This window comes from Macaca mulatta, chromosome 14 (genome assembly GCF_049350105.2).
Source record: "Macaca mulatta isolate MMU2019108-1 chromosome 14, T2T-MMU8v2.0, whole genome shotgun sequence".
Classification (NCBI taxonomy): Eukaryota; Metazoa; Chordata; class Mammalia; order Primates; family Cercopithecidae; genus Macaca; species Macaca mulatta.
The window spans coordinates 19,049,401-19,075,499 of NC_133419.1; the positions used below are offsets into that span (position 1 = coordinate 19,049,401).

The 26,099-nt window shown below is 43.0% G+C and overlaps 1 protein-coding gene across 39 annotated transcripts in view; it reads left to right on the plus strand.

Moving 5' to 3' along the window:
• The window catches only part of AMBRA1 (autophagy and beclin 1 regulator 1), a 199,038-nt gene that overhangs the window by 34,038 nt on the left and 138,901 nt on the right, over positions 1 to 26,099 (plus strand). For 22 of the 39 annotated variants that reach the window (XM_077962975.1, XM_077962989.1, XM_077962981.1 and 19 more), the window contains 7 exons: positions 8,728 to 8,982; positions 9,364 to 9,422; positions 9,948 to 10,131; positions 11,487 to 11,659; positions 13,214 to 13,280; positions 13,856 to 14,002; positions 14,273 to 15,309. In XM_077962975.1, coding sequence (XP_077819101.1) covers positions 8,848 to 8,982; positions 9,364 to 9,422; positions 9,948 to 10,131; positions 11,487 to 11,659; positions 13,214 to 13,280; positions 13,856 to 14,002; positions 14,273 to 15,309 — 1,802 coding nt within the window. In that variant the 5' untranslated portion in view covers positions 8,728 to 8,847. Of the gene's footprint in view, positions 1 to 8,727; positions 8,983 to 9,363; positions 9,423 to 9,947; positions 10,132 to 11,486; positions 11,660 to 13,213; positions 13,281 to 13,855; positions 15,310 to 26,099 lie in introns of all 39 variants that reach the window. The other 17 variants (XM_077962962.1, XM_077962967.1, XM_077962961.1 and 14 more) reach the window with 1 other exon arrangement.

Consider the following 26,099-nt stretch of genomic DNA (forward strand, 5'->3'; position numbering starts at 1 on the left):
CAAGTTATGGAATATATGTCAGTATTACATGGTTGGTTTGACTCTTAGACTTTGCCCACATGGGCATAGCGAAGTGGAAGAGAGATGTAGTTACTCACATAAATGAGGAAATTGGACTCCATTTTAACAGCTTCTTACAGGCCTATAGTTTTCTGAATCACACTTCTAAATGCAGTAGGAAGGGGAAGATTTGGGGTATGAAATATTAGTCAGGTTTTAGATACAACTGTAAATTGTTGGTTCTGGTTTTTAATTCACTTCACCTATGTAGAGGGAGCCCACATCACAATGAATTATTTTTGCCACGTAAACATACTTTATTGTCTCCCTGAGCACTTTTTACTTTGTTTTCTGGTTAACAGCCTTTGGCATAATTCTTAGAAATCTGCTACTCTTGGGAATTGTGTTGTCTCTGGGGTTTCAGTTGGCCCTATTGTTTGGTGAGGGAAACCATAGTGAACCTTAGAGAGGATTCAATAGTAATAAAAACAACAGCAACAAGATTCATATTTCCACAGTTCTTTTCTTATTTGGAGCCTCATAACAACCCTATGAAGCAGACATTGTGATCCTGTTTTACAAAGGAGGAAACTAAGCCTCAAAGAGGTTAAGTATTCCCAAAGTCGTATAGCTAGAAGGTAGAGTAAAATTGCTGACATAAGATAATCAGATTGCACAAGGAACCTCTAAATCTAACTTTTAATTCCCACTGGGTTGTGGCATACTCTTTAAATGGTTTTTATGAGTAGTCGGTAAATATAATTATCTCTTAGAATTAAATAGAGAAAATCTGGAAAGGTGGTTGCCTTCTCACCTTTGGAGAGTAATCAGTCATGTTATTGGGAGTGGGAGTATGTGTGTGTGGAAATGGGATGGAATCTTGGTATTTGTCTTTTTTTTTTTTTTTTTTTTTTTTTTAGACAGGGTCTCATTCTATTATCTGGGCTGAAGAGTGCAGAGGTACAATCATGACTCACTGCAGTCTTGACCTCCTGGATTCAAGGAACCTTCCCATCTTGGCCTCCCACTATGCCTGACTGGCATTTGTCTTACGTACATATCCTAGCCATGTCTTTTGCTTCTACTTGGATAAGCTTTTGATGATTGAGAATTGATTTTGGGGACTGTGTGACGGTATCACAAAGACTATTCTTGGTAACCTTTGTCTCAGTCTGCTTTACTTTAAGGGACATTTTGGGAAACTTGTTTCTTCTTCCTTTTTAAAAGAGGAATGAAAAACACAATTGACTGGCACTTCCTCCTCATCAGCAGCCCTGTCTGACTTCAATTTGACTTAGCTCCCTTTGTTCTTTACAGGGAACACGGTAAAATCTCTTCTCAGGTGGCTGGTAAGAGCATATCAGGAGAGAAGTCCCTTATCCTTTTAAAGCAACAGCAAATATTTTTCTTCAGACGAAAGAGAGATTGTGTAATTGTTTTACTCCCTCTGACTTCTTCCCATCAGTAAAGCTTTCTCTTGTTTCAGCTTTTAGTGTGTTTAGGTCCCTGGAAATTGATAGACATGTTCTTTGGTAATCCTGATCTTTAGATTTTTGTCTTGATATTGATATTTGTAGCTACTCTTTCCCCTTTCTGAATCCTGTAGGAATCTGAGGTTGCAGCACAGTTTTCTTAGTCATACAGTACTTCCTAGTCATACAGTACTTGTGACCTGTATTTTATTGTTCCTCTTGAGTAACAGGAGGTCAGAAGGTCAGTTTTTTTTTTTTTTTTTTATTTTTAGGAATTGGACTACTGCTGTTTCTACCACACCTTGTGTAAGATTTAAATCTTTTTTTTTTTTTTTTTTAGGGTTGGTTTGTTTGCTTGTTTTTTTTTTTTTAATTATACTTTAAGTTCTAGGGTACATGTGCATAACGTGCAGGTTTGTTACATATGTATACTTGTGCCATGTTGGTGTGCTGCACCCATCAACTCGTCAGCACCCATCAACTCGTCATTTACATCAGGTATAACTCCCAATGCAATCCCTCCCCGCTCCCCGCTCCCCGTGATAGGCCCCAGTGTGTGATGTTCCCCTTCCCGAGTCCAAGTGATCTCATTGTTCAGTTCCCACCTGTGAGTGAGAACATGCGGTGTTTGGTTTTCTGTTCTTGCGATAGTTTGCTGAGAATGATGGTTTCCAGCTGCATCAATGTCCCTACAAAGGACACAAACTCATCCTTTTTTATGGCTGCATAGTATTCCATGGTGTATATGTGCCACATTTTCTTAATCCAGTCTGTCACTGATGGACATTTGGGTTGATTCCAAGTCTTTGCTATTGTGAATAGTGCCACAATAAACATACGTGTGCATGTGTCTTTATAGCAGCATGATTTATAATCCTTTGGGTATATACCCAGTAATGGGATGGCTGGGTCATATGGTACTTCTAGTTCTAGATCCTTGAGGAATCGCCATACTGTTTTCCATAATGGTTGAACTAGTTTACAATCCCACCAACAGTGTAAAAGTGTTCCTATTTCTCCATATCCTCTCCAGCACCTGTTGTTTCCTGACTTTTTAATGATCGCCATTCTAACTGGTGTGAGATGGTATCTCATTGTGGTTTTGATTTGCATTTCTCTGATGGCCAGTGATGATGAGCATTTTTTCATGTGTCTGTTGGCTGTATGAATGTCCTCTTTTGAGAAATGTCTGTTCATATCCTTTGCCCACTTTTTGATGGGGTTGTTTTTTTCTTATAAATTTGTTTGAGTTCTTTGTAGGTTCTGGATCTTACACAAGGTGTAAATCATTGGCCAGGCTGGTCTCAAACTCCTGACCTTGTGATCTGTAAGATTTAAATATTACAAAGTGCTGGTTTAAATGTATTTCTTTGAAAGTGCTTTTATATTTCACTGTTAAGACAAAGGACCCTCAAAATGTTTCTTCTGAATTTTTTTATGTTGGGTAAAATAATTGCAGTAGAGGGTTAAGGTAAACTAGTAGGAACTGTAGTTTTGGCACCTTCCTAGTTAGTAATTAATCACTTATATGGCATTTTGACCAAAGGGCAACCCTGGGTTCAGGTCTAGTCTGATCCTAATCTATGAGTTGTCAGGGTTACTAAGGAGATGATTTCCTTCCAGTTAGTTCATCCTTAGCTTATTCAGGAGGTTGGCCTGAAAATGTTGATATTTTCAGTACATATTTTTGCACTAATAAGTGATGAGAGCTGTATCATGAGGATACAGGCTAGAATTTGTTTCTTTGTCACTCCTTAGGTAACTGTGTGCTGTGTAGGACTAGGAACTTGGTGGATGTTTTTGTTTTTGTTTTTGTTTTTGAGATGGAGTCTCTGTCACCCAGGCTGGAGTTCAATGGCGCGGTCTTGGCTCACTGCAACCTCCGCCTTCCAGGTCCAAGCGATTCTCCCACCTTGGCCTCCCAAGTAGCTGGGACTACAGGCGTGAGCCATCACGCCTGGCTAATTTTTATATTTTTAGTAGAGATGGGGTTTCACTATGTTGGCCAGGCTGGTCTCAAACTCCTGACCTTGTGATCTGCCTGCTTTGGCCTCCCATAGTGCTGGGATTACAGGTGTGAGCCACCGCACCTGGCCAAACTTGGTGTTTTCTTACTTTTACATCTTAGTACTCCAGTGAGAGAACTTCAACACAGGCTCTTAATGTTTATTTTTCTTTCTGTATTTGGATACATCTGGTTGTATACTCTTTAGATTGCAGCCTTTTGTGAAATGTAAAGAGCCAATTATTGTTTGGCTTTTTACAATAAGTAGTTACTACTTTAAAAAAAAAAGAATGATGGGCAGGCATGGTGGCTCATGCCTGTAATCCCAGCACTTTGGGAGGCTGAGGCGGGTGGATCACCTTACGTCAGGAGTTCGAGACCAGCGTGACCAACATGGTGAAACCCTGTCTCTACTAAAAATACAAAAATTAGCTGGATATGGTGGCAGGCGCCTGTAGTCCCAGCTACTCGGGAGGCTGAGACAGGAGAATTGCCTGAACCCAGGAGGCAGAGGTCGCAGTGAGCCAAGATCGTGCCGCTACACTCCAGCCTGGGTGACGGAGTGAGACTCTGTCTCAAAAAAAAAAAAAAAAAAAAGTGAAAGGTGAGGTTTGGGCTTCTGGTAATAATTCTTAAAATTAAAAAGTGAAAAAAAATGGAAACTTGCCTATTAAAATTATTAAATCACCAATAATGCCACCACTCAAAGACAACCATGGTTAGTATTTATTATATTTCTTTTGTGTCCTTTTTCTCCAAACTTTTTTTTTTTTTTGAGATGGAGAATCACTCTGTCGCCCAGGCTGGAGTGCAGTGATGCGATCCCACCACCACGCCTGGCTAATTTTTTGTATTTTTAGTAGAGACAGGGTTTCACCATGTTAGCTAGTATGGTCTCGATCTCCTTACCTTGTGATCCACCCACCTCGGCCTCCTAAAGTGCTGGGATTACAGGCGTGAGCCATTGTGCCCGTCTCTCCAAATATTTTTTAAACAAAGTTGGGATTATACTGCATATAAAATTTTGTGTTCTTTTTTCACTTAACATGTACTTACTGCATAATTTAATATATTTTTTTTTTTTTTGGAGACAGAGTCTCGCTCTGTTGCCCAGGCTAGAGTGCAATGTCATGATTTCAGCCCACTGCAACCTCTGCCTCCGTGGTTCAAGTGATTCTCCTTCCTCAGCCCCCTGAGTGACTGGGATTACAGGCGTGTACCATCACGCCTGGCTAATTTTTGTATTTTTAGTAGAGACGGGGTTTCACCATGTTGGCCAGGATGGTCTCGATCTCTTGACCTTGTGATCCACCCACCTCAGCCTCCCAAAGTGCTGGGATTACAGGCTTGAGCCACTGCACCCGACCATTTTTTTTGTTTGTTTTTTGAGATGGAGTTTCACTCTGTCACTCAGGCTGGAGTGCAGTGGCGCCGTCTCGACTCACTACAACCTTAGCCTCCTGGGTTCAAGCATTTCTCGTGCCTCAGCCTCCCGAGTAGCTGGGATTACAGGTGTGCACCACCATGCCCGACTAATTTTTGTATTTTCAGTAGAGATGGGGTTTCTCCATGTTGGCCAGGCTGATATCGAGCTCCTGACCTCAAGTGATCTGCCTGCCTTGATCTCCCAAAGTGCTGGGATTATAGGCGTGAGCCACCATGCCTGGCCTCATGTAATATTTTATTTTTGATTAATTAATTTGTTAATTTTTTTTTTTTTTTTGGAGATGGAGTTTCACTCTGTCACCCAGGCTAGAGTGCAGTGATGTGATCTTGGCTCACTACAACCTCCACCTCCCGGGTTCAAGCAATTCTCCAGCCTCAGCCTCCTGAGTAGCTGGGATTACAGGTGCCTGCCACCATGCTGGGCTAATTTTTGTATTTTTAGTAGGGATGGGGTTTCACCATTTTGGCCAGCCTGGCCTCGAACTCCTTACCTCAGGTGATCTGCCCACCTCGGTCTCCCAAAGTGCTGAGATTACAGGCGTGAGCCACTGCACCCGGCCTAATTTTTGTCTTTTTAGTAGAGTAAATTTTATATTTTTAGTAGAGTAGGTTTTGCCATGTTGGCCAGGCTGGTCTTGAACTCCTGACCTCAGGTGATCCACCCACCTCGGCCTTCCAAAATGCTGGGATTATAGGCGTGAGCCATTGTGCCTGGCGTTGTTTAATATTTTAAACAAAATTTTTCATAAAGGTAACAGATATACCTTTTTCAAAAACTAAAATTTCAGCACCTAGTGCAGTGGTTTGCACCAGCCTGGGGAACATAGCGAGACCCCATCTTTAAAATAATTTTAAAAGTTAGCTACTCTGGAGGCTGAGGCAGGAGGATTGCTTGAGCCCAGCACTTTGAGGCTGCAGTGAGCCATGATTGCACCATCGCACTCCAGTCTGGGTGTTAGAGTGATACCCTGTTTCTAAAAAAAAACAAAAAACAAAAAAACAAAAAACATACCACAAACTAACATTCCATTTCAAAAACACTGACAGGTATTGCATCCATTTTTGTTTCCATTTATCTAGTCCCTCTGGTCCCCAGTGCATTACCATTAGTTTTTCTTCGTATTCAAAAGTAGCTTTACTCAATATATTGTTTTGTACCTTGCTTTTTTTCCTCTCTCGACAATATATTTTGTACATCTATTCTTTTTTTTTTTTTTTTTTGAGACGGAGTCTCGCTCTGTCACCCAGGCTGGAGTGCAGTGGCCGGATCTCAGCTCACTGCAAGCTCCGCCTCCCGGGTTCACGCCATTCTCCTGCCTCAGCCTCCGGAGTAGCTGGGACTACAGGCGCCCGCCACCGCGCCCGGCTAGTTTTTTGTATTTTTTTTTTTTAGTAGAGACGGGGTTTCACCGTGTTAGCCAGGATGGTCTCGATCTCCTGACCTCGTGATCCGCCCATCTCGGCCTCCCAAAGTGCTGGGATTACAGGCTTGAGCCACCGCGCCCGGCCTGTACATCTATTCTTATCAGTAGCCAGAGAATCTTCCTTGTCATAGATTAGTCATCCAGTACCCTTTAGATGGACAGTTGGGTTGTCCTCAGTTTTTGCTATTGTAAGCAATAAGACAGAATTAGTAACTCCTCTGTACCAATTTTTAAGGGAAATTTATTATTTGTACAGGAAAGCCAGCTAATACATCTAGAAATAATGATAGAATTAGAAAATCGATATTTTCAGCATCTCCCCCCTTTAAAAAAGTACAAGAGGGAATCATTAATGAATGTTAAACCATTAAGTAAAAAGTTGAGAAGGAATAGTATATTTACATGATGCCAAATAATAGCCACAGATTACTAACTGTAAAGGGGGAGATATTCCTTTACAAAGAGGTCTGGCTGTTAACAACCTCAACCAAGTAATCGTATTTCAACAAATGATCACTAATGATTGTACAGTCTGAAAATATGTGCCACCTGATGTACTCCACCTTGAGGTATATAGGCACATCAACTGTGATGCACTGTCACCAAAAACATGTAAACTAATGAAGATTTTAGACCTAACCTATTGTTTACAGGAAATAAAGGTATAGAGAGGCAAGCTAAATGCTACTATGAGGAAGCAATCAGTTGAGTCTAGGATGTAAGGCATTCTAACAAGTCAACTGTCCTAATCTTTTAGAAAAGCTAGTGTCAGCTGGGTACAGTAGCTCAGGCCTGTAATCCCAGCACTTTGTGAGGCTGAGGCGGGTGGATCACCTGAGGTCAGGAGTTCGAGACCAACCTGGCTAACATGGCAAAACCTGGTCTCTACTAAAAATACAAAAATTAGCTGGGTATGGTGGCAGGTGCCTGTAATCTCAGCTACTTGGGAGGCTGAGGCAGGAGAATTGCTTCAACCCAGGAGGCAGAGGTTGCAGTGAGCTGAGATTGCACTGTTGCACTCCAACTTGGGCCACAGAGTGAGACTGTGTCCCCTGCCCCCCCCCCCCCCAAAAAAAAGCTAGTGTCACAAATGAAAACAAAACAAAACGTGGAGGCCATTCTAGGAGAAAGGAGACTAAAGAGACATAAATGTCCAAAGTCATTGCTTGAGTTTTGATTAGATTCTGGATTTTTTTAAAGTCAACTATAAATGAAATTTTTTTTGGCAATTGGGAAGATTTCGAACGAGAACTGAAGTATTCGATGATAATTGGTATAGTAATGTTATTGTGGTTATGAGGCAGGACGTCCTTCTTCCTAGGAGGTGCATAGTGAAGTAAATATGCGGGGTTAAAGTGTCTTGATACCTACTGAAATAATTCCAAAATTATACAACAAAACAAAACAAAAAAACAACTTTGATGTAGCCATATCTCTATCCATGGAGCTAGATGAGGCATATTTGGCAAAATATTAACAATCTTGAGTCTAGGTGGAGAATAGTGTATGTTTATTGTACTATTTTTTAAACTTTCCTATTTTTTGAAAACATTCATAGTGGAGTTGGAAGAAACAATGCCACAATGGATAACATTGTACATATGTGGGTATTCTTTTGAAATACCATTTTATCAGGCTACATAGTCCAGTGTATAGACCACAATTTGTTCTTTAATCATTGTACTTGTATGTACTGTTCTGCTAGTTGCCGTTTTGGTAGAATTTTAATTTGTGATGAAGTTTTTTCTTTGTAAGTCTTGTGGTAGATGAGAAAAAGAACCTGATTTTTTTTTTCCTTCCTTTTCCTTCTCTGTCCTCTACCCTGAATCTTTAGTGGAGAGGAGAAAATGAGTGAGAAAGGTACTCTCAAATAATCTTTTTTTTTTTTGAGACAGAGTCTCGCTCTGTCACCCAAGCACTGGAGTGCAATGGCACTATTTCAGCTCTCTACAACCTCTGCCTCCTGGGTTCAAGCAATTCTCCTGCCTCAGTCTGATGAGTAGCTGGGATTACAGGTGCTTGCCACCACACACGGCTAATTTTTGTATTTTAGTAGAGATGGGGTTTCACCATGTTGGCCAGGCTGTCTCAAACTCCTGACCTCAAGCAATCCACCCTCCTTGGCCTCCCAAAGTTCAGGGATTACAGGCGTGAGCCACTGTGCCTGGCCTGATCCTTTCTTTAGATATAAGGTTGAGCTATGGAGAATATGAGAGTATGAAATATTTTTGGAAGAAAAATTCTGGGAGAAGGGTCTTTTCTGAGAAAGTGTCATTAAATAGGAAAAGAATAATTTGCCTTTTGAGCTAGAATTGTATTTGCAATGGAAAGCTTCTCGTTGCAGAATAGTCGTTCTTTGACATTATTCTTTATTCCTTAGATTTCCATGAAGACAACTTACAAGGACCTGTATGGCCTCATTTTAGCTGCTTCAGTGTGTTGGAGCTGTTACTTGCTCCTTCATTTCCTGGGCCTGGTGTAACAGTGGCTACTGAGTGCCATGAAGGTTGTCCCAGAAAAGAATGCTGTCCGGATACTCTGGGGGCGAGAACGGGGTGCTCGGGCCATGGGAGCTCAGCGGCTTCTGCAGGAGCTGGTGGAAGATAAAACCCGGTGGATGAAATGGGAGGGCAAGGTAAGGAAAATGGCTATATTTCACATAGGATTTGTGCTGGTGATGGTAGAATGAGATCTTAGAATGGGTTAACAGCAGAGTTGGGATATATTTATCTTGTGTGGGAGAGTTGACATATCTGACTTAGGGAGTTGTTTGTAAATTTGAAAGAATTAATGTGCTAGAAATATCTTTTTCCTTTAGAGCTAGACAGTTTTCCTGAAGGTAATTTAGGTTTATCTCTCTCAATTTGTAGCTTGATCATTGTCTCCAGTTTTTAAGCCTACACTGTGAATACTAATCTAGAATGGTTAATGTGCTTTTGAGATAGGGTGAACCATAGTCTATAAAATACATAGTCTATGTATTTTAACTTTTTTTTTTTTTTTTTTTGTCTCCCAGAGAGTAGAACTGCCGGATAGTCCACGCTCTACCTTCTTATTGGCCTTCAGCCCAGACAGGTACTTAGTAATTATCTGTAACTTAACCTTAAGATTTGTGATAACAGTGCTTTCTGTATATTTGGCCTGGCTTGATCTTCCAAGTCAGTCCCTAAAGGCTCTCTGAAGTACTTTATGAACAGTGCTTTGGCCACATGTCAGAAAGGGAAAGAAAGTAGATGAGCAGTGCTAACCTGAAAAATCATGAGAACAAGCAAAGGAAACTGAGAGGATCAAAACTTGGAAAGTTTCTCAATAACAATCATTTGCCTGTGTGATACAGCTCACCAGTGGCATGATGGTTATTCCAGTGGAAAAAAATATTTTCTGAATGTGGCATGTGTCATTTGGGGACAGCGTGGACAAGCCAAAAGCCTTTAAAGATCAGAATATTTCTGTTTGTAGATATACTGCCTAACGTACAAAGCTTAGGTTCTTTCGTGTTGGGATCGGCAGGTAGCATCACTATTCTGTGTTGTCCAAAGTTAATAAGGTTGGTTACCCTTCCACATGCTTCTGAATTAGTTCTACTCTTTGATTTTCTAGGACTCTCTTAGCCTCCACCCATGTGAATCATAATATCTATATTACGGAGGTGAAGACTGGCAAGTGTGTTCATTCCTTGATTGGACACCGCCGTACTCCGTGGTGTGTCACTTTTCATCCCACCATCTCAGGCCTTATTGCTTCCGGCTGCCTAGATGGGGAAGTTAGGATTTGGGATTTACACGTGAGTATTTCCTTAAGATACCCTTTTCTTTTGGTATTCTGTTTTTTTTTTTTTTTTTTTTTTTTTTTTTGAGATGGAGTCTCACTCTGTCGCCCAGGCTGGAGTACAGTGGCACGATCTCAGCTCACTACAACCTCCGCCTCCCAGGTTCAAGTGATAACTTCTGCCTCAGCCTCCCAAGTAGCTGGGATTACAGGCATGCGCCATCATGCCTGGCTAATTTTTATGTTTTTGGTAGAGACGGGGTTTCACTATGTTGGCCAGGCTGGTCTCAAACTCCTGACCTCAAGTGGTCCGCCTGCCTCAGTCTCCCAAAAGTACTGGGATTATAGGCGTGAGCCACCATGCCCAGCCTCTTTTGGTATTCTAAATACAGAGACTTGTTTACCATTGAGTTTTTAATTCTGGAAGAGCCTAACTGGGTTCTTAGGACTACATCTGAATATATTGTGGTAGACATTGCCCACTTAATTAACAGGAAGTCTAATTCCCTGTCTTCCATTCCTTTTTGTTTTTTTTTGCAATAGCTTAAGCATGCCCTGAGATTGTCTTCCATTCTAAGATGAACATCTGCTTTTGCTTCCTTTGGCCCATTGTGACATAGTACAGGAGAATCTAAGATATGTTCAGGATGGATTTCTATTGTGTAAGGGCAAAGATTGTCCTGTACTCCGATCATGATCATCAAAGCAAGATCCTCTTTGTCCTAGTAACTGGCTAGCAGGTTGTCTTGCACCATGTTGTGCACCAAGCTTGAGTTTTTCTCAGGCTTTAGATATAGGAACTGTGGGCTGGGCGCGGTGACTCACGCCTGTAATTCTAGCACTTTGGGAGACCAAGGCAGGAGGATTGCTTGAGTTCAGGAGTTCGAGACCAGCCTGGGCAGGATATTATACCAAAAATATTATACACAAAATTATACAAAATTAGCCGAGCATGGTGCCATGTGCCTGTGGTCCCAGCTACTTGGGAGGCTGAGGTGCGAGGAATGCTTGAACCTAGGAGGCAGAGGTTGCAGTACGCTGAGATTGTGCCACTGCACTCCAGTCTGGGTAACAGAATGAAACCCCCTGTCAAAAAAAAAAAAAAAAGAAAAAAAGAAGTAGGAACTGTGTATATATGCTTATTGCTTGTAGATTGTGAATAATTTGAAGAACTGAGCTGATTGTATAGTATTTGTCTGATAAATTAGTGGCACTGCCAGATCACTGATCTTCTACATCTTTTTACAAGGATGTATTTAAAGTAGTCACTAGATGTAGTCATTTTACCTTAAATGGACCTTTCTTGAAATTGACTTCCCAGTGTGCTGGTGGCTTGTAACCTGAGAATATCTGGAATTGGTTTGTTCACAGGGTGGCAGTGAAAGCTGGTTCACAGATAGCAACAATGCCATTGCCTCCCTGGCTTTCCACCCTACGGCTCAGCTCCTGTTGATTGCCACTGCCAATGAGATCCACTTCTGGGACTGGAGTCGACGGGAACCCTTTGCTGTGGTGAAGACAGCTAGTGAGATGGAACGGGTCCGGTGAGTGTGCTGCCCCATCAGCATTGTCTGGCACAGGACTGACATGATAGAGAACATTCTGCTGGCTGTCACTTTGGAAGACAGGTTGTTATCCCTGCTCAGGGGAAGTTGTCATCCTCACAGCTCCTCCTATGTTTTTTTTTTTTTTTTGAGGCCAGGTCTCACTCTTGTCACCCAGGGTGGAGTACAGTGGTGCAATCTCGTCTCACTGTGACCTCTACCTCCTGGATTCAAGCTATTCTCGTGCCTCAGCCTGCTAAGTAGCTGGGATTGCAGGCGCCCACCACCACACCCGGCTCATTATTTTGTATTTTTAGTAGACACAGGGTTTCACCATGTTGTCCAGGATGGTCTTGAACTCCTGGCCTCAAGTGATCTGCCCACCTCAGCCTCCCAAAGTGCTGTGATTATAGGCGTGAGCCACCGTGCCCACCCCTGCCCTTTTTTATTTTATTATTAAAGAGACAGGGTCTTGCTCTGTTACCCAGGCTGGAGTACAGTTGTGTAGCCATGACCTCATGGGCCCAAGTTACTGCAGCCTTGACCTCATGGGCCCAAGCAATCCTCCCACTTCAGTCTTGTGAGTGTCTGGGACTACAGGTATGTGCAACCACTCTCAGCTAATTTTTAAATTTTTTTGTAGAGACGGGGGGGGGTCTCACTGTGTTGCTCAGGCTAGTCTTGAACTCCTGGCCTTCAGTGATCCTCCTGCTTTGGCCTCCCAGAGTGTTGGGATTATAGGTGTGAGCCACTGCACCTGGCTGCCTCCTACTTTCTAAACAGCTGACTAATCAGCTGGGAGACACTCATTTTGTTCATTTCAGCTTTCCCTTATTGGCCTCCTCTTCTGAACTTTGGAGACCAAGATCATTAGACTCTCTTTTAGTTTCAAAGTTAACTGTGTTTTGGATAGTCCTTCTTTGGGAAAACCTGAAACAAGTTTGGGTGGTATTTTAGATACCTCGTTGGGTTGTCTTTGTATATCAAACTGGAAGATGGAGATGTAAGCATGTAATTGACATTTATTTAGTACTCAAGATCAAAACATATTGCTGCTATTAAAGATGATGCATTGTGTTTCTTTGGTCCTCTTGGATTTGCAGTCAAATACAGGCCAATTTTCTGGTTTCAGCTATGTCATTTAATGCTGGGTCTGTTCGTTGCCACCAAGATTCATGCTTCTTGCTGGTGTAGCTGCCATATGAGGGAAGAACTGATTCTGTGGCAGAGTATGAGAGCATTTTATGCTTTATGGTTAGGATGAGCTCTTGTATTTGAGCAAAGATGTGCTTAATGTAGCTGTTTCCGGGGATGGAAACCCTAGGTGTTTTTCATGTGAAATCATTATTTTTGTGATACATATTCCTTTACTCTGGCAAGAAGTATTGAGTGTTGTTATTTTAATCTCTTTGAAAGTTTTGAAAGTCTTGAATGAAGTGGATACCTGAGTGATACCGGTTATCAGTAATGATTGCTATAAATTTGAACACAAGTTTTCTCTTCTCAGTTAACATAATCTCTCTATGCGTGTCTTTGTCTCTTCTGTGATTTCAGTCTGGTGAGATTTGATCCACTTGGACACTACTTACTCACAGCAATTGTTAACCCCTCTAATCAACAGGTAAGTTAGTCCAGCAGTTCCAATTCCAGCTAAACTGTGAGTTCTTTTCCTAACTAGTATTCCAATTCTGATTATATTGGATTTAAATTCTCAATACCCAAGTCTTTCTTTCCAGTCAAAATTTAAAGCTAGCTTCAGATTGTATATTCAGGGTTATAGTCATAATCTTGACAGGAGAGTCGATTCTAAAACTCTCCAGTGATCGCCTCATTAGAAGTAACCCTTATCATCACTAGACAATGTTGGATAGCTTGTCACTCATGTGCCTCTGGCTGGTTGACAATTCGCTTCCCCTCACTGCTTCCATGTCATGGAGAGATGTCTTTTGTAAGACAATTGGTTTGTCAGCTGCACTCATTCAGATATGCTGCTGATTGGGAGTGGAAATTTTAATACCATGGGATTATTCTGAATCTGAGGCCAGTTGTCAGTGCTTCAAGGGTAGAGAGTTGTTTCCTACCTGTGAACATTGTTTTCCTTGGATGATTGTCAGTGGTTAGTTTTTCTTGATTTACTTGGAGGTACTACCTAACTGCCTTGCTCTACCCCCTGCCCCATGCTGGTCCACGTTGCAGGGTGATGACGAACCAGAGATCCCCATAGATGGAACAGAATTATCCCACTACCGTCAGCGTGCCCTCCTGCAATCACAGCCAGTTCGCCGGACACCTCTCCTCCACAATTTCCTGCACATGCTGTCCTCCCGCTCTTCTGGCATCCAGGTGGGAGAGCAAAGCACAGTGCAAGATTCTGCTACCCCCTCACCCCCACCGCCTCCCCCTCAGCCCTCCACGGAGCGCCCCAGGACTTCCGCTTACATCAGGCTCCGACAGCGGGTCAGTTACCCCACAGCTGAGTGCTGCCAGCACCTTGGGATCCTGTGCCTTTGCAGCCGCTGCTCTGGCACTCGAGTTCCTTCCCTCTTGCCACACCAGGACAGTGTCCCCCCTGCTTCTGCCAGAGCTACTACCCCTTCCTTTTCTTTTGTACAGACCGAGCCCTTCCATCCCCCGGAGCAGGCCTCGTCAACGCAGCAGGACCAGGGCCTCCTGAACCGGCCGTCTGCCTTCAGTACAGTCCAGAGCAGCACTGCCGGCAACACGCTCCGCAACCTCAGTCTGGGTCCTACCCGCCGCTCTTTGGGAGGGCCTCTGTCTAGCCACCCTTCTAGGTATCACCGAGAAATAGCTCCCGGGTTGACAGGATCTGAGTGGACCCGGACAGTACTCAGTCTGAACTCCCGCTCTGAGGCGGAATCCATGCCCCCGCCCAGGACCAGTGCCTCTTCAGTGAGTTTGCTGTCTGTGCTGAGACAGCAGGAAGGTGGCTCTCAGGCATCTGTGTACACTTCAGCCACAGAAGGGAGGGGTTTTCCAGCATCAGGGTTGGCAACTGAGTCAGATGGAGGGAATGGCTCCAGCCAAAATAACTCGGGCAGCATTCGCCATGAGCTTCAGTGTGACCTGAGACGCTTCTTTTTGGAGTATGACCGGCTTCAGGAGCTGGATCAGAGCCTGAGTGGGGAAGCTCCCCAGACCCAGCAGGCCCAGGAAATGCTCAACAATAACCTTGAATCTGAAAGGCCAGGCCCTTCCCACCAGCCCACCCCACACAGCAGTGAGAACAACTCCAACCTGTCCCGTGGCCACCTGAATCGCTGTCGTGCTTGCCACAATCTCCTGACCTTCAACAACGATACCCTGCGCTGGGAAAGAACCACACCTAACTACTCCTCTGGCGAGGCTAGCTCCTCCTGGCAGGTCCCCAGCTCCTTTGAGGGTGTGCCATCGAGTGGCAGCCAGTTACCACCTCTTGAGCGGACTGAGGGCCAAACGCCCAGCTCCAGCAGGCTGGAGTTGAGCAGCTCTGCTAGTCCGCAGGAGGAGAGGACTGTGGGGGTGGCCTTTAACCAGGAGACAGGCCACTGGGAAAGAATTTACACCCAGTCCAGCAGATCTGGAACTGTGTCACAGGAGGCCTTACATCAGGATATGCCTGAGGAAAGCTCTGAGGAGGATTCACTCAGGAGGTAAGCAGTTGCTTTCCTGTCTTCTCCTGCATCCCTTGCTTTTCTCCTTGTATCATTTCCTTCAGTCCTATAGATGTTGTGGCTGTATTTGGAGTGTCTGGGACCCACGCATCTGCTTCTGATCTCCCCATTGCATTTTCTTGGAAAATCTTGCTCTGGTGGCAGAGATAGGATAGGGCCTAGCAGTATGAGTCAGTTGGCTGTGCTAGCTCTATTTCTGGCTAAGCTCAAGGTTCTGGCTTTAGCCTTGAAAGGAGAGTGTAGATTAGGTTAGAGAGGCATGAGGAGATGGAATCATTGACTTTCTCTGCCCTGCTTTTTGACCTTCTTGAGATGTTGTATGTGCAGGACTACTTATTGTGAGACAAAACAATGTCCCATCGTGCCTAGGAATAAGTAAAAGAGAACCCTGCATGGTACAGATTAGTCTATTGATTCTTTGCTGATTGTGTTGCTTTGGACAAGCGAGTTCACTTCCTAATCTTTATCTTTTGGAACACTGCAGTTTGACAAAAGGAAAAGAAAAAAATATGTATATCTATATATATATGTATGTAAAGGAAAGTTCCAATTTTTTCAGAGATACTTGTTTTTGGACAGCCTATTAGTTGCTCAGTTGAGATTCTCTGAATGGACCTTCCAGATGGACATTCACCTTGGGGTGGAGAAGAAGAAGAATTAATGGAAGGAAGGACTCTCCATACTCGGATTGGCATCCTAGCCAACTCTTTCATGGCAGAAACAGAGTGGGTGTAGTTGATTGCCCACCACATGTTCCATGAATGGCTATGTGCGCATCTATCTTGATTTATTAGGGACTTCTTTCTGTAATTTTGTAAAGGTCAAAGCTAGCATAATCACCAACTCCCAGAATATGCCTGTTGGATCCAAACAGCATATTGCGCTGCATTACATCCTCTGTCGAAGCAACTGAAATTTCTCTGACATAAGCTTCTAACAAGGGTGGGAATATGAATTATGCACATAATGTACTTGTTATTTTGGGAGGATGCTTTAGACAGTCACTCAGTCAATAAGTATTAGTTGAATGGTTACAAATTTTCTAGTACTGTGCTAGGCACTGTGGGAAATACAAAAGAAGTATAATACATGGTCTTTACCAACCTGAGTCTACAGTGTTATTGTGGAGGCAAGACAACAAAATTTTTCAAAAGTGTAGATGAGCAAATGCTTCATTGTGTGGTACTGAGATTGGATGTAGTCTCAGAGAAAGGGAAGTATCATCCAAGAAGGCTTTGCAAAATCAAGTCTTGAAAGATGGGTAGGATTTGGAGAGGGAAAGACCTTTTTATTTTAGGGAACCAGCACATGCCAGGGAGGAAAGGGTATAGTGCATGTAGGTTCTTAGGCATTTACTAAGGGCTTGGGGTGGGAAACAGAGGGAGACTTGACTGGATGTGAAAGATAAACAAAACAGAGAGGTTTGCTAACTCTGCTCATATACTTGAAACCAGTTCTGGATTAACGGCTCCTCAATTCCTGGTTTTGGAATATTGTGCCTTGCATACTGGTCTTCATCAGGGGCCCGAGCCTCTCTTCTTCCTCTTTGCCAAGAGACGTGAGAAGGCAGTCAACACAGTGCATGACATGTAGTAGGCACTTAAAAAGTTTATTAAAGGCCGGGCGCGGTGGCTCAAGCCTGTAATCCCAGCACTTTGGGAGGCCGAGACGGGCGGATCACGAGGTCAGGAGATCGAGACCATCCTGGCTAACACGGTGAAACCCCATCTCTACTAAAAAATACAAAAAACTAGCCGGGCGAGGTGGCGGGCGCCTGTAGTCCCAGCTACTCGGGAGGCTGAGGCAGGAGAATGGCGTAAACCCGGGAGGCGGAGCTTGCAGTGAGCTGAGATCCGGCCACTGTACTCCAGCCTGGGCGACAGAGCCAGACTCCGTCTCAAAAAAAAAAAAAAAAAAATACAAAAAACTAGCCAGGCGAGGTGGTGGGCGCCTGGAGTCCCAGCTACTCGGGAGGCTGAGGCAGGAGAATGGCTAAACCTGGGAGGCGGAGCTTGCAGTGAGCTGAGATCCGGCCACTGCACTCCAGCCTGGGCGACAGAGCGAGACTCCGTCTCAAAAAAAAAAAAAAGAAAAAAAAAGTTTATTAAAGATCGCTGTAAAAGGACTGCCTTCAGTTACTGCTCTAAGAAACCAAGCAGTTGCTGTTTCTGTAATACCAGTGGACTCTGGTTAGCTTTTGTCCATTCTGCTTTAGTAGTACCTCTTCATGTACTATTCTGAGAAATACCTGAGTAGTTTAAAATAAACTTTATTGTTTGATCATAATTAGTGATACCAGTTACTGCCCAGTGCGGTGGCTCATGCCCGTAATCCCAGAACTTTGGGAGGCTGAGTCGGGTGGACCACTTGAGGTCAGGAGTTCGAGACCAACCTGGCCAACATGGTAAAACCCTGTCTCTACTAAAAATACAAAAATTAGTAGGGCTTGGTGGCGCGGGCCAGTAGTCCCAGCTACTTGGGAGGCTGAGGCAGGAGAATCACTTGAACCCAGGAGACGGACGTTGTAGTGAGCCAAGATTGTGCCTCTGTACTCCAGCCTGGGTGATGGAGCAAGACTCCATCTCAAGAAAAAAAAAGAGAGATACCAGTTACTGAGGGCCTACTATGTGTTAGGTATTATGTTCTTGCTTTGAAATAATTCCTTCTGCTTTCAACAACAATTCTGTGCAAGTCAGGTATTCAATTTTCCATTTTATAGTTGAGGAAAGTGAGGCTCAGGGAAGTCAGTTTCTTGTTAAAGATCATATAATAGGTCTCTGAGTGAGAATATGAACTCTGGTCTTCATGACTAAAGATTTGTGCAAGCTGCCCTTCATGGCATTTTCCTTAATATGATAACTTTTTAAAAAATTTTTTGAGATGGAGTTTCACTCTTGTTGCCCAGGCTAGAGTGCAATGGTGTGATCTCAGCTCACCACAACCTCCGTCTCCTGGGTTCAAGCAATTCTCCTATTTCAGCTTCCCGAGTAGCTGGTATTACAGGCATGCGCCACCATGCCTGGCTAATTTTGTATTTTCAGTAGAGACAGGTTTTCTCCATGTTGATCAGGCTGGTCTTGAACTCCCGACCTCAGGTGATCTGCCCGCCTCAGCCTCCCAAAGTGCTGGGATTACAGGTGTGAGCCACCGCGCCTGGCCGTAACTTCATTTTTAAGTGAACCACTTTTTTTCTTTTAACATTTTATTATGGAAATCTTCAAACATATATAAAAACAAAAAGTATAACTGAGTTTCCATACACCTATAATCTGACTTCAAAGATTATCAATGCTTGGCTAGCTTTCTTTAATCTATATTCCATCTGCTCCCCCCACCTAGATATCAGATAATTTTGTCTGTAAACACTAGATTTTCTAGAGCAGTGCTGTCCAATAAAACTTCTTACACTGATGGAAATGTTCTGTATCTGTGCTATGTAAGATGGTAGCCACTAGCCACATGTGGCTATTGAGCATTTGAAATGCTGCTACTGTTATCTGAGAAAATAAATGTAATCTTTAAATTTTTAATTAATGTGAATAATCACATGTGACTCACGGCTATGATATTGTACATCTAAAATATTATTAATCACTTAATAAAGTAGGTTATTTAAAACCCAGAAACTACTGGGCAGGTGCGGTGGCTCACGCCTGTAATCCCACACTTTGAGACACCAAGGCAGGCAGATTGCCTGAGGTCAGGAGTTCGAGACCAGCCTGGCTAATGTGGTAAAACCCCGTCTCTATTAAAAATACAAAAAAAAATTAGCCAGGCATGGTGGCGCATGCCTGTAGTCCTAGCTACTTGGGAGGCTGAGGCAGGAGAATCACTTGGACCCGGGGAGGCAGAGGTTGCAGAGAGCCGAGATCGCACCACTGCACTCCAGCATGGGCAACAGAGCGAGACTCTGTTTGAAAAAAAAAAAAAAAAAAAAAAAGCCCAGAAACTATTGAGGATGTACCATAATTTTTTGTTTAAATATTTTTTTCTTTTCTGGTGCCAAAAAATGTATGCATTGTGGTTTAAAGTTCAACCATCTCGCTGTAAACAATTTTATATTTATGCTCATTTTCTTTTAAAATATACAAATAACTCAGGATTCTCATTTTAAAATAGTATATTAACTCGGTAGTTACATTATTTATATGGAATCACTTTTAAATGAGCTAGGATGTTGTATACCATGAAGGCTGACAGCTGTCTCAAAAATGAGATATGTTGTAAAATATTCTAAGTACGTACACATTAAAGAAGGACTACCATTTGAATGGCTGCATTCTGGTGTAAATCACTAAGACAAACAGGTGCTAGTCTGCCTCTTCTGCCTTCTAAAGGGACTGAAAGTCTCTAGGTGATGAGCCAACCCTTGCTTCTAGTTCTCCAGCAGGTGTCACTGTTGGGCTGCTGCTGCTAGGTTAGGATGGCTGGGAAGAAAAGGTGTCCCTACTGTTGGTGCACGAGGTTGGATCTTTTAACAAAGCCTGTTTTTGTAGATGACAGTTGTTCTTGAGTGAGTGGAGTTCACAAAAGGCGACTGTACTTGAAAGGAGAAAGTTTTGTTCATTGGCCTTGTAGTAGGAGATAGGCTAAGGTGAGATGTTTGGATCCTTGATGCTGCTGGAATATTTAATAGTGTTTGCAAATAGTGATGGTATTAATAAGCATATGGTGTGTATTTCAGTGTAGCTGTGTGCTGCCAAGTGGTAATAACCAGTACACAGTTTGTCTCCTTTTGCCTGTGGACAGTGGAAGACGAGCTGTCTTTTTATAATAGTCTGATGCTACATTGCAACTTGAGTGGCAGGCCCTTGCTTCACTACAAAGAAACGATTTCTCTGTGGGAGTGCAGAATCCAGCAGAAGATCAGGGTATTGTGGCTCCTTGCAGTAGGGTGCCCTTGGCCTTTAAAGGCTGGTATTAGGAAAAAGAAAATGGCTTCAATGGCAAGTTAAAACTGGAGGGAACCTAGAACTTCTGTAGTCCAGTCTCCCTCTCTGATGAGAAAACAGAGAGTAAATTATTTCTTAAAGAAGTGTTTATAAGCAAAAGTGGGATTCGAACTCCTGGGCCCTGAAGAGGGCACCCTTTCCTCCATTTCATTTGAAATTAGTGCCTTCAAACAGCAGTTTTCTTTGTCAAAACCTCTGTTGCTCAGTAGGTCATTGCCTGAGGGGGTTCTTCATTCAGCTCTTATTGTAAGAAATTGGAGGTCTGTTAGATAATTTGTAATTATTATTGTTGAGCAGAATGGTAACTAACGCAATGCTTCTAGGAGAAATGCTGTTTTAGTTATTTGCCCATAGAACTACATTGATTAGTTCTAATAAAGTGATCCCTGTTAGGGGTGTTCATTATTAAAATTCCAGCAACTGAGAGAGATGAAAATTGGTCTCAATCTCCTCCTAGAAGCACTAATTGTTTCTGTACTCTGTCTCCAGGTAGTTAAGAAAGGCTTGGGTCTGGAATATTTTGTAAGACTGTGTTCTGAGAATTTAGGTCTTTTTCTCTCATGATAGATGAAGACTGAGGAAGCACATTGACGGCCTTAGTGTGAAATGTGGCCAGAACATCAAAGGTTAGAGTTAGAAGCCCTCACTGGGTTGCTAAGTTTCTTAGACTTCTCTGGGGGAATTACTTTGGAGCTTAGAACAGTCTGAAGCCCTTTGAGGCTTCATGGACCACCATACTTATTTGATCCCTCAGCTCCCATCACCTGGGAATTCTCCAGGGAGGCCTCAGCCCAACCATCACTGATGGAGGAAGATGAATGGGTGTGTCTGCAGGGCTGATTGTAGGTCCACAAAAGGGGGCTGGCAACCTAAAAATGAGGAAAGTAGCAGTCTTCTTAGCCTGACTGGTATAGAAAGGGGTCCAAATTTAGTAGTTTTCCATGCAGTTGATCTAGCTGAGTCTAAAGAGTTTTGATATCTAATCTCTACCAGTTTCTTTGGATGGGGAATATACACAATTTATTATTCAAAACCCAGCACAGCTGTCACCGTGTCCTTTGGGAAACCTTCCCTGATCGCCCCAAGTAATCACTTCCTTTTCTTTGTTGCATGTGTAGTAGATACTTCTTTGTGATATTGCAGCCATGACAGAAAATTATTTGTTTACCTGTCAGTGAGCTCCCTGAAGGCAGTGATCATGTCTGTATATATCCCTTCTCTACCTAGAATACTACCTGGCCACACGGTAGATGCTCAGTAAATGTTAGTTGAATTGAATAAGTAGAATTGAAGTTATATTCCTTATGATTTTGTATGCAATATAAGTTCTGTTTGGCCTTTTAAGTAAAAAAGATAAAAAGCCTATTACTATATCACATCATTTGGTCTTACAGAGTCGTTGGCTCAATAATTACTTGTTAAATAAATGAAGTGGTATTACCTAGAGTTGTACAAGAAAGTCACACCTTCCATAACTTGAGCTCTGGTAACCTCTGATGTTTCACTGTGCGCTATGTTCCTAACTTGTGAATGGGCTGTCCTGAAGCCTGTAATAAGTCTGTTGCACCTGGCCAACATGTGTCCTTTATATTGGCTTTACACTGATGACTGAGGGCCTGCACCTTCCTTGAGAGCACTGGCATCATATGCAGCCTTCCATTTTGTTTATCTTTTTGGTACCCCATTCATATTGAATACAGCTTGCTCTTGAGACCATTTTGTTGGTCTTTGGCTTGGCATCTCAATAATATCTCTGCCAGTCAGTGCTGTTGGTATTTTTTTTGTCCTTAAAGATTCTTCTGCAATCTTTATGAAGGTATACTTGGTCTTGATTTAGTTCAAAAATTACATGTGGGTAATCCAATTTAAATGCGAAGGTTCTTTCCCACTGATGCTTTATTTTTCTTTAAGTTTCTGTGGAAGGCTTTCATTAAATTTGCTTAGAAGTAGGATTTTTAGGGTTTGAGACAATGTGTGCTCTCATCTTTTGTTTTGGAGTCTGAGCATCATTAGAATGAACCTTTTTAAGTTTTGGGATACTTGTAGGTCCTTTTTTTCTTGTGGAGGTCAGAATCCTTATGTTAGCAGAAAGTTTTGCTTTACCTCTAATTATACAGGGTGTGAATAGTTCCCCCTGAAAAAACTGGTGGAATTGTTGTCTGTGGTATTCAAGATACAATACAATAAACCCTTCCTAACTTCTGAGTTCTTCTTAGTTAGAAGTTCAGCATTTAAGGACAAATAGGGAAGAATTCTCAACCGGGAGATCTTCATTTGTGATACAGGCAAATTATGACATGTTCTTTCTGGGAAGAAAGAGGAGCAAGTATTGGGAAATAAAAAGGAGACAAAGCCTGTGATGGAATTAACAAACTTAGTTTAAGAGAGGTAAGGGAAGGGAAGCTGGGGAAGGTAAACTCAGGCTTTAGAAGTACTGAGGGCTGGGCATGGTGGCTCATGCCTGTAATCCCAGCACTTTGAGAAGCCAAGGTGGGCAGATGGTTTGAGCTCAGGAGTTCGAGACCAGCCTGGGCAACATGGTGAAACCCCATCTCTACAAAAAGCTCAAAATTTAGCTGGGTGTCATGGCATGTGCCTGTAGTCCCAGCTATTCAGGGGACTGAGGTGGGAGGATCGCTTGAGCTCAGAGGTTGAGGCTGCAGTGAGCCATGATTGTGTCTCTGTACTACAGCCTGGGCAACAGAGTGGAGACCTTGTCTGTAAGAAAAAAGAAGAGAGAACTGAGGAGTATGCACAAGGGCTGCTCCATAGATGAGTTTGGTTCTTCCTAGTAACCCTGAGAGTTGGACTTGTAAATGTGATTGATCCATGCATGCATCCATTCACGCATTCCATTAACAGATATTTACTAAGCACCTGCTGCATTCCAGGTGCTATTTATTTTATTTTATTTTGAGATGGAGTTTCACTCTTTTTTTTTTTTTTTTTTGAGACGGAGTCTCGCTCTGCCACCCAGGCTGGAGTGCAGTGGCCGGATCTCAGCTCATTGCAAGCTCCGCCTCCCGGGTTCACGCCATTCTCCTGCCTCAGCCTCCCGAGTAGCTGGGACTACAGGCGCCCGCCACCTCGCCCGGCTAATTTTTTTGTATTTTTTAGTAGAGACGGGGTTTCACTGTGCTAGCCAGGATGGTCTCGATCTCCTGACCTCGTGATCCGCCCGTCTCGGCCTCCCAAAGTGCTGGGATTACAGGCTTGAGCCACCGCGCCCGGCCTGGAGTTTCACTCTTGTTGCCCAGACTGGAGTGCAATGGTGCGATCTTGGGCTCACTGCAACCTCCGCCTCCCGGGTTCAAGTGATTCTTTTGCCTCTGCCTCTCAAGTAGCTGGGATTACAGGCTCCTGCCACCACTCCTGGCTAATTTTTTTTGTATTTTTAGTAAAGACGGGTTTTCGCCATGTTGGCCAGTCTGGTCTTGAACTCCTGACCTCTGGTGCTCTGCCCGCCTCGGCCTCCCAAAGTGCTGGGATTACAAGCATGAGCCACTGCGCCTGGCTGGCACCAGATGCTATTTAAATGCCGGCAATAATTCTCTCTTATAAAAAAATAAGATACCTGGTATGCCAGACAGTGACAAATTCTATGACAAAAAAGAGAAATGTGTAGAAAATGTAGGGGATGCTGCAATTTGAAATAGGATCATCAAAAAAGGGTTGATAAGGTTACACTGGAGCAGAGGAGACCTTAAAGAAATGCGAAAGCAAACCCCGTCGAAACTAGGGGAAGGACATTTTATACAGAGGAAAGGGCAAATGCAAAATCCCTGAGATGCTTGGCACCGTCAGCAAGTGCAGCTGGAGCACAGCAAGGGATGGAGTGATAGAAGATGAAGTTGGAGAGGTGACAAGGATGAGATTATGCAGGGTCTTCTAAGCCATTTAAGAGATTTTTTTCCTCTTCCTTTGAGTGACTTGGGAAGCCATCAGAAGTGGAGTAGCATGATCTTTTATTTTAGAAAGATAACTGTGGCTGCTGGTTGAGAATAGACCTAGGAGTTAAGTAGCGTAAATTAAAGCCAGTCCAGCTCCGCGCAGTTTTAGATTGATTTGTGTCTTGAGACTGTGTTGAAAACTGAGAAGGAGGAGTGACTGATTCTGTCAGAGTAAGAGAGGCCTTAAATGTTTGGGTGAAGAGCTGATGAATGGGTGAACAAATGAATGAATCAGTCCTCTCAGCTGGCATATTACCTGCAAGAAAGCCCCTCCACTCTTCCCCAAACTCCAAATAAGAAGGTGTGTTATTGAAACTGTGAGGGAGAGCTTGAAAAATTTATCGTAAACAAGAGATCGTACATGGAAATGAAATGCCTGTTTTTTTGCTGCTTACAAAACTATTGCCAATTCATTTGTAAAAAAGTAAACATTACAGAAATGTATGATTGTAGGAAGTGAATATCCTCTCAAAGCCACTGCTCAGAGATCTGCTATTAACAATTTGTGCATGTGTTAACTCCAGAATTTTTTCTGTGCTAATGAAAACACATTTTTCCACTTATTTATTTTAATTCTTTTCCTTTTTTTTTTTTTTTCTTTTGAGACAGAGTCTCGCTTTGTAGCCCAGGCCGGAGTGCAGTGGTGTGATCTTGGCTCACTGCATCCTCTACCTCTTGGACTCAAGCGATTCTCGTGCCTCAGCCTACTGAGTAGCTGGAATTACAAGTGTGCGCCACCACGCCTGGCTAATTTTTGTATTTTTAGTAGAGATGGGGTTTCATCATGTTGGCCATGTCTTGTTTTCTTTTTCAGTGTTGCAGGATTTTTGTGTACTTAAGTGTTTTTAGAAGATGAAGTTCTAGAAGTGGAATTGCTAGTGCCCGAGTATCAGCGTTGTTAGTGGTAAATGAAAATTAATTGTATAGTACTCATTATTACTAATGTAAGATGTATAAAGTATTTCCTATTTCCTGTTTTATTTAACTGAACATTATTTCATAGATTTCATAGATTAGAACTCTTAAGGCCGGGCACTGTGGCTCACGCCTGTAATCCCAGCAGTTTGGGAGGCTGAGGCGGGCGAATCACGAGGTCAGGAGTTTGAGACCAGCCTGGCCAACACGGTGAAACCCCATCTCTACTAAAAATACAAAAATTAACTGGACATGGTGGTGGGTGCCTGTAATCCCAGCTACTCGGGAGGCTGAGGCAAGAGAATCGCATGAAGTCGGAAGGCAGAGGTTGCAGTGAGCCGAGATCGCACCACTGCACTCCAGCCTGGGCAAAAGAGGGAAACAACATCTCAAAAGAACTCTTAAACCTTTCCTCCCGCCATAAGCTCTTAAACTTATCAGTAGTAAATTCTCCTACCATGGGTTTTCAGGAGCTTCCTCCTAAAGTTTTTGAGGAAAGACTTTTGTTTTATTCTAATAATTGCCACCTTAAGTTGTTAGTGTACATTTGTTCTCTGACACCCTTGTATGAGAAAAACATAGCCCTGTTCTATCTCTGACAATCACATACATACTGGCCTTCGTCCACTTAGTCTTCTGTGTCTTATTAAGTGACTGGAAAAATCCAGGCATCTCTTGCCTCTTTATAAGACAGTAATTTTATATTAATTAATTAATTTATTTATTTTTGAGGCATAGTCTTGCTCTGTCACCCAGGCTAGAGTACAGTGGCATGATCTCAGCTCACTGCAACCTCCGCCTCCTTGGTTCAAGTGATTCTCCTGCCTCAGCCTCCTGAGTAGCTGGGATTACAGGTGCCCACCACCACTCCCGGCTAATTTTTCATATTTTTAGTAGAGATAGGTTTCACCATGTTGGCCAGGCTGGTCTCGACCTCCTGACCTCAAGTGAT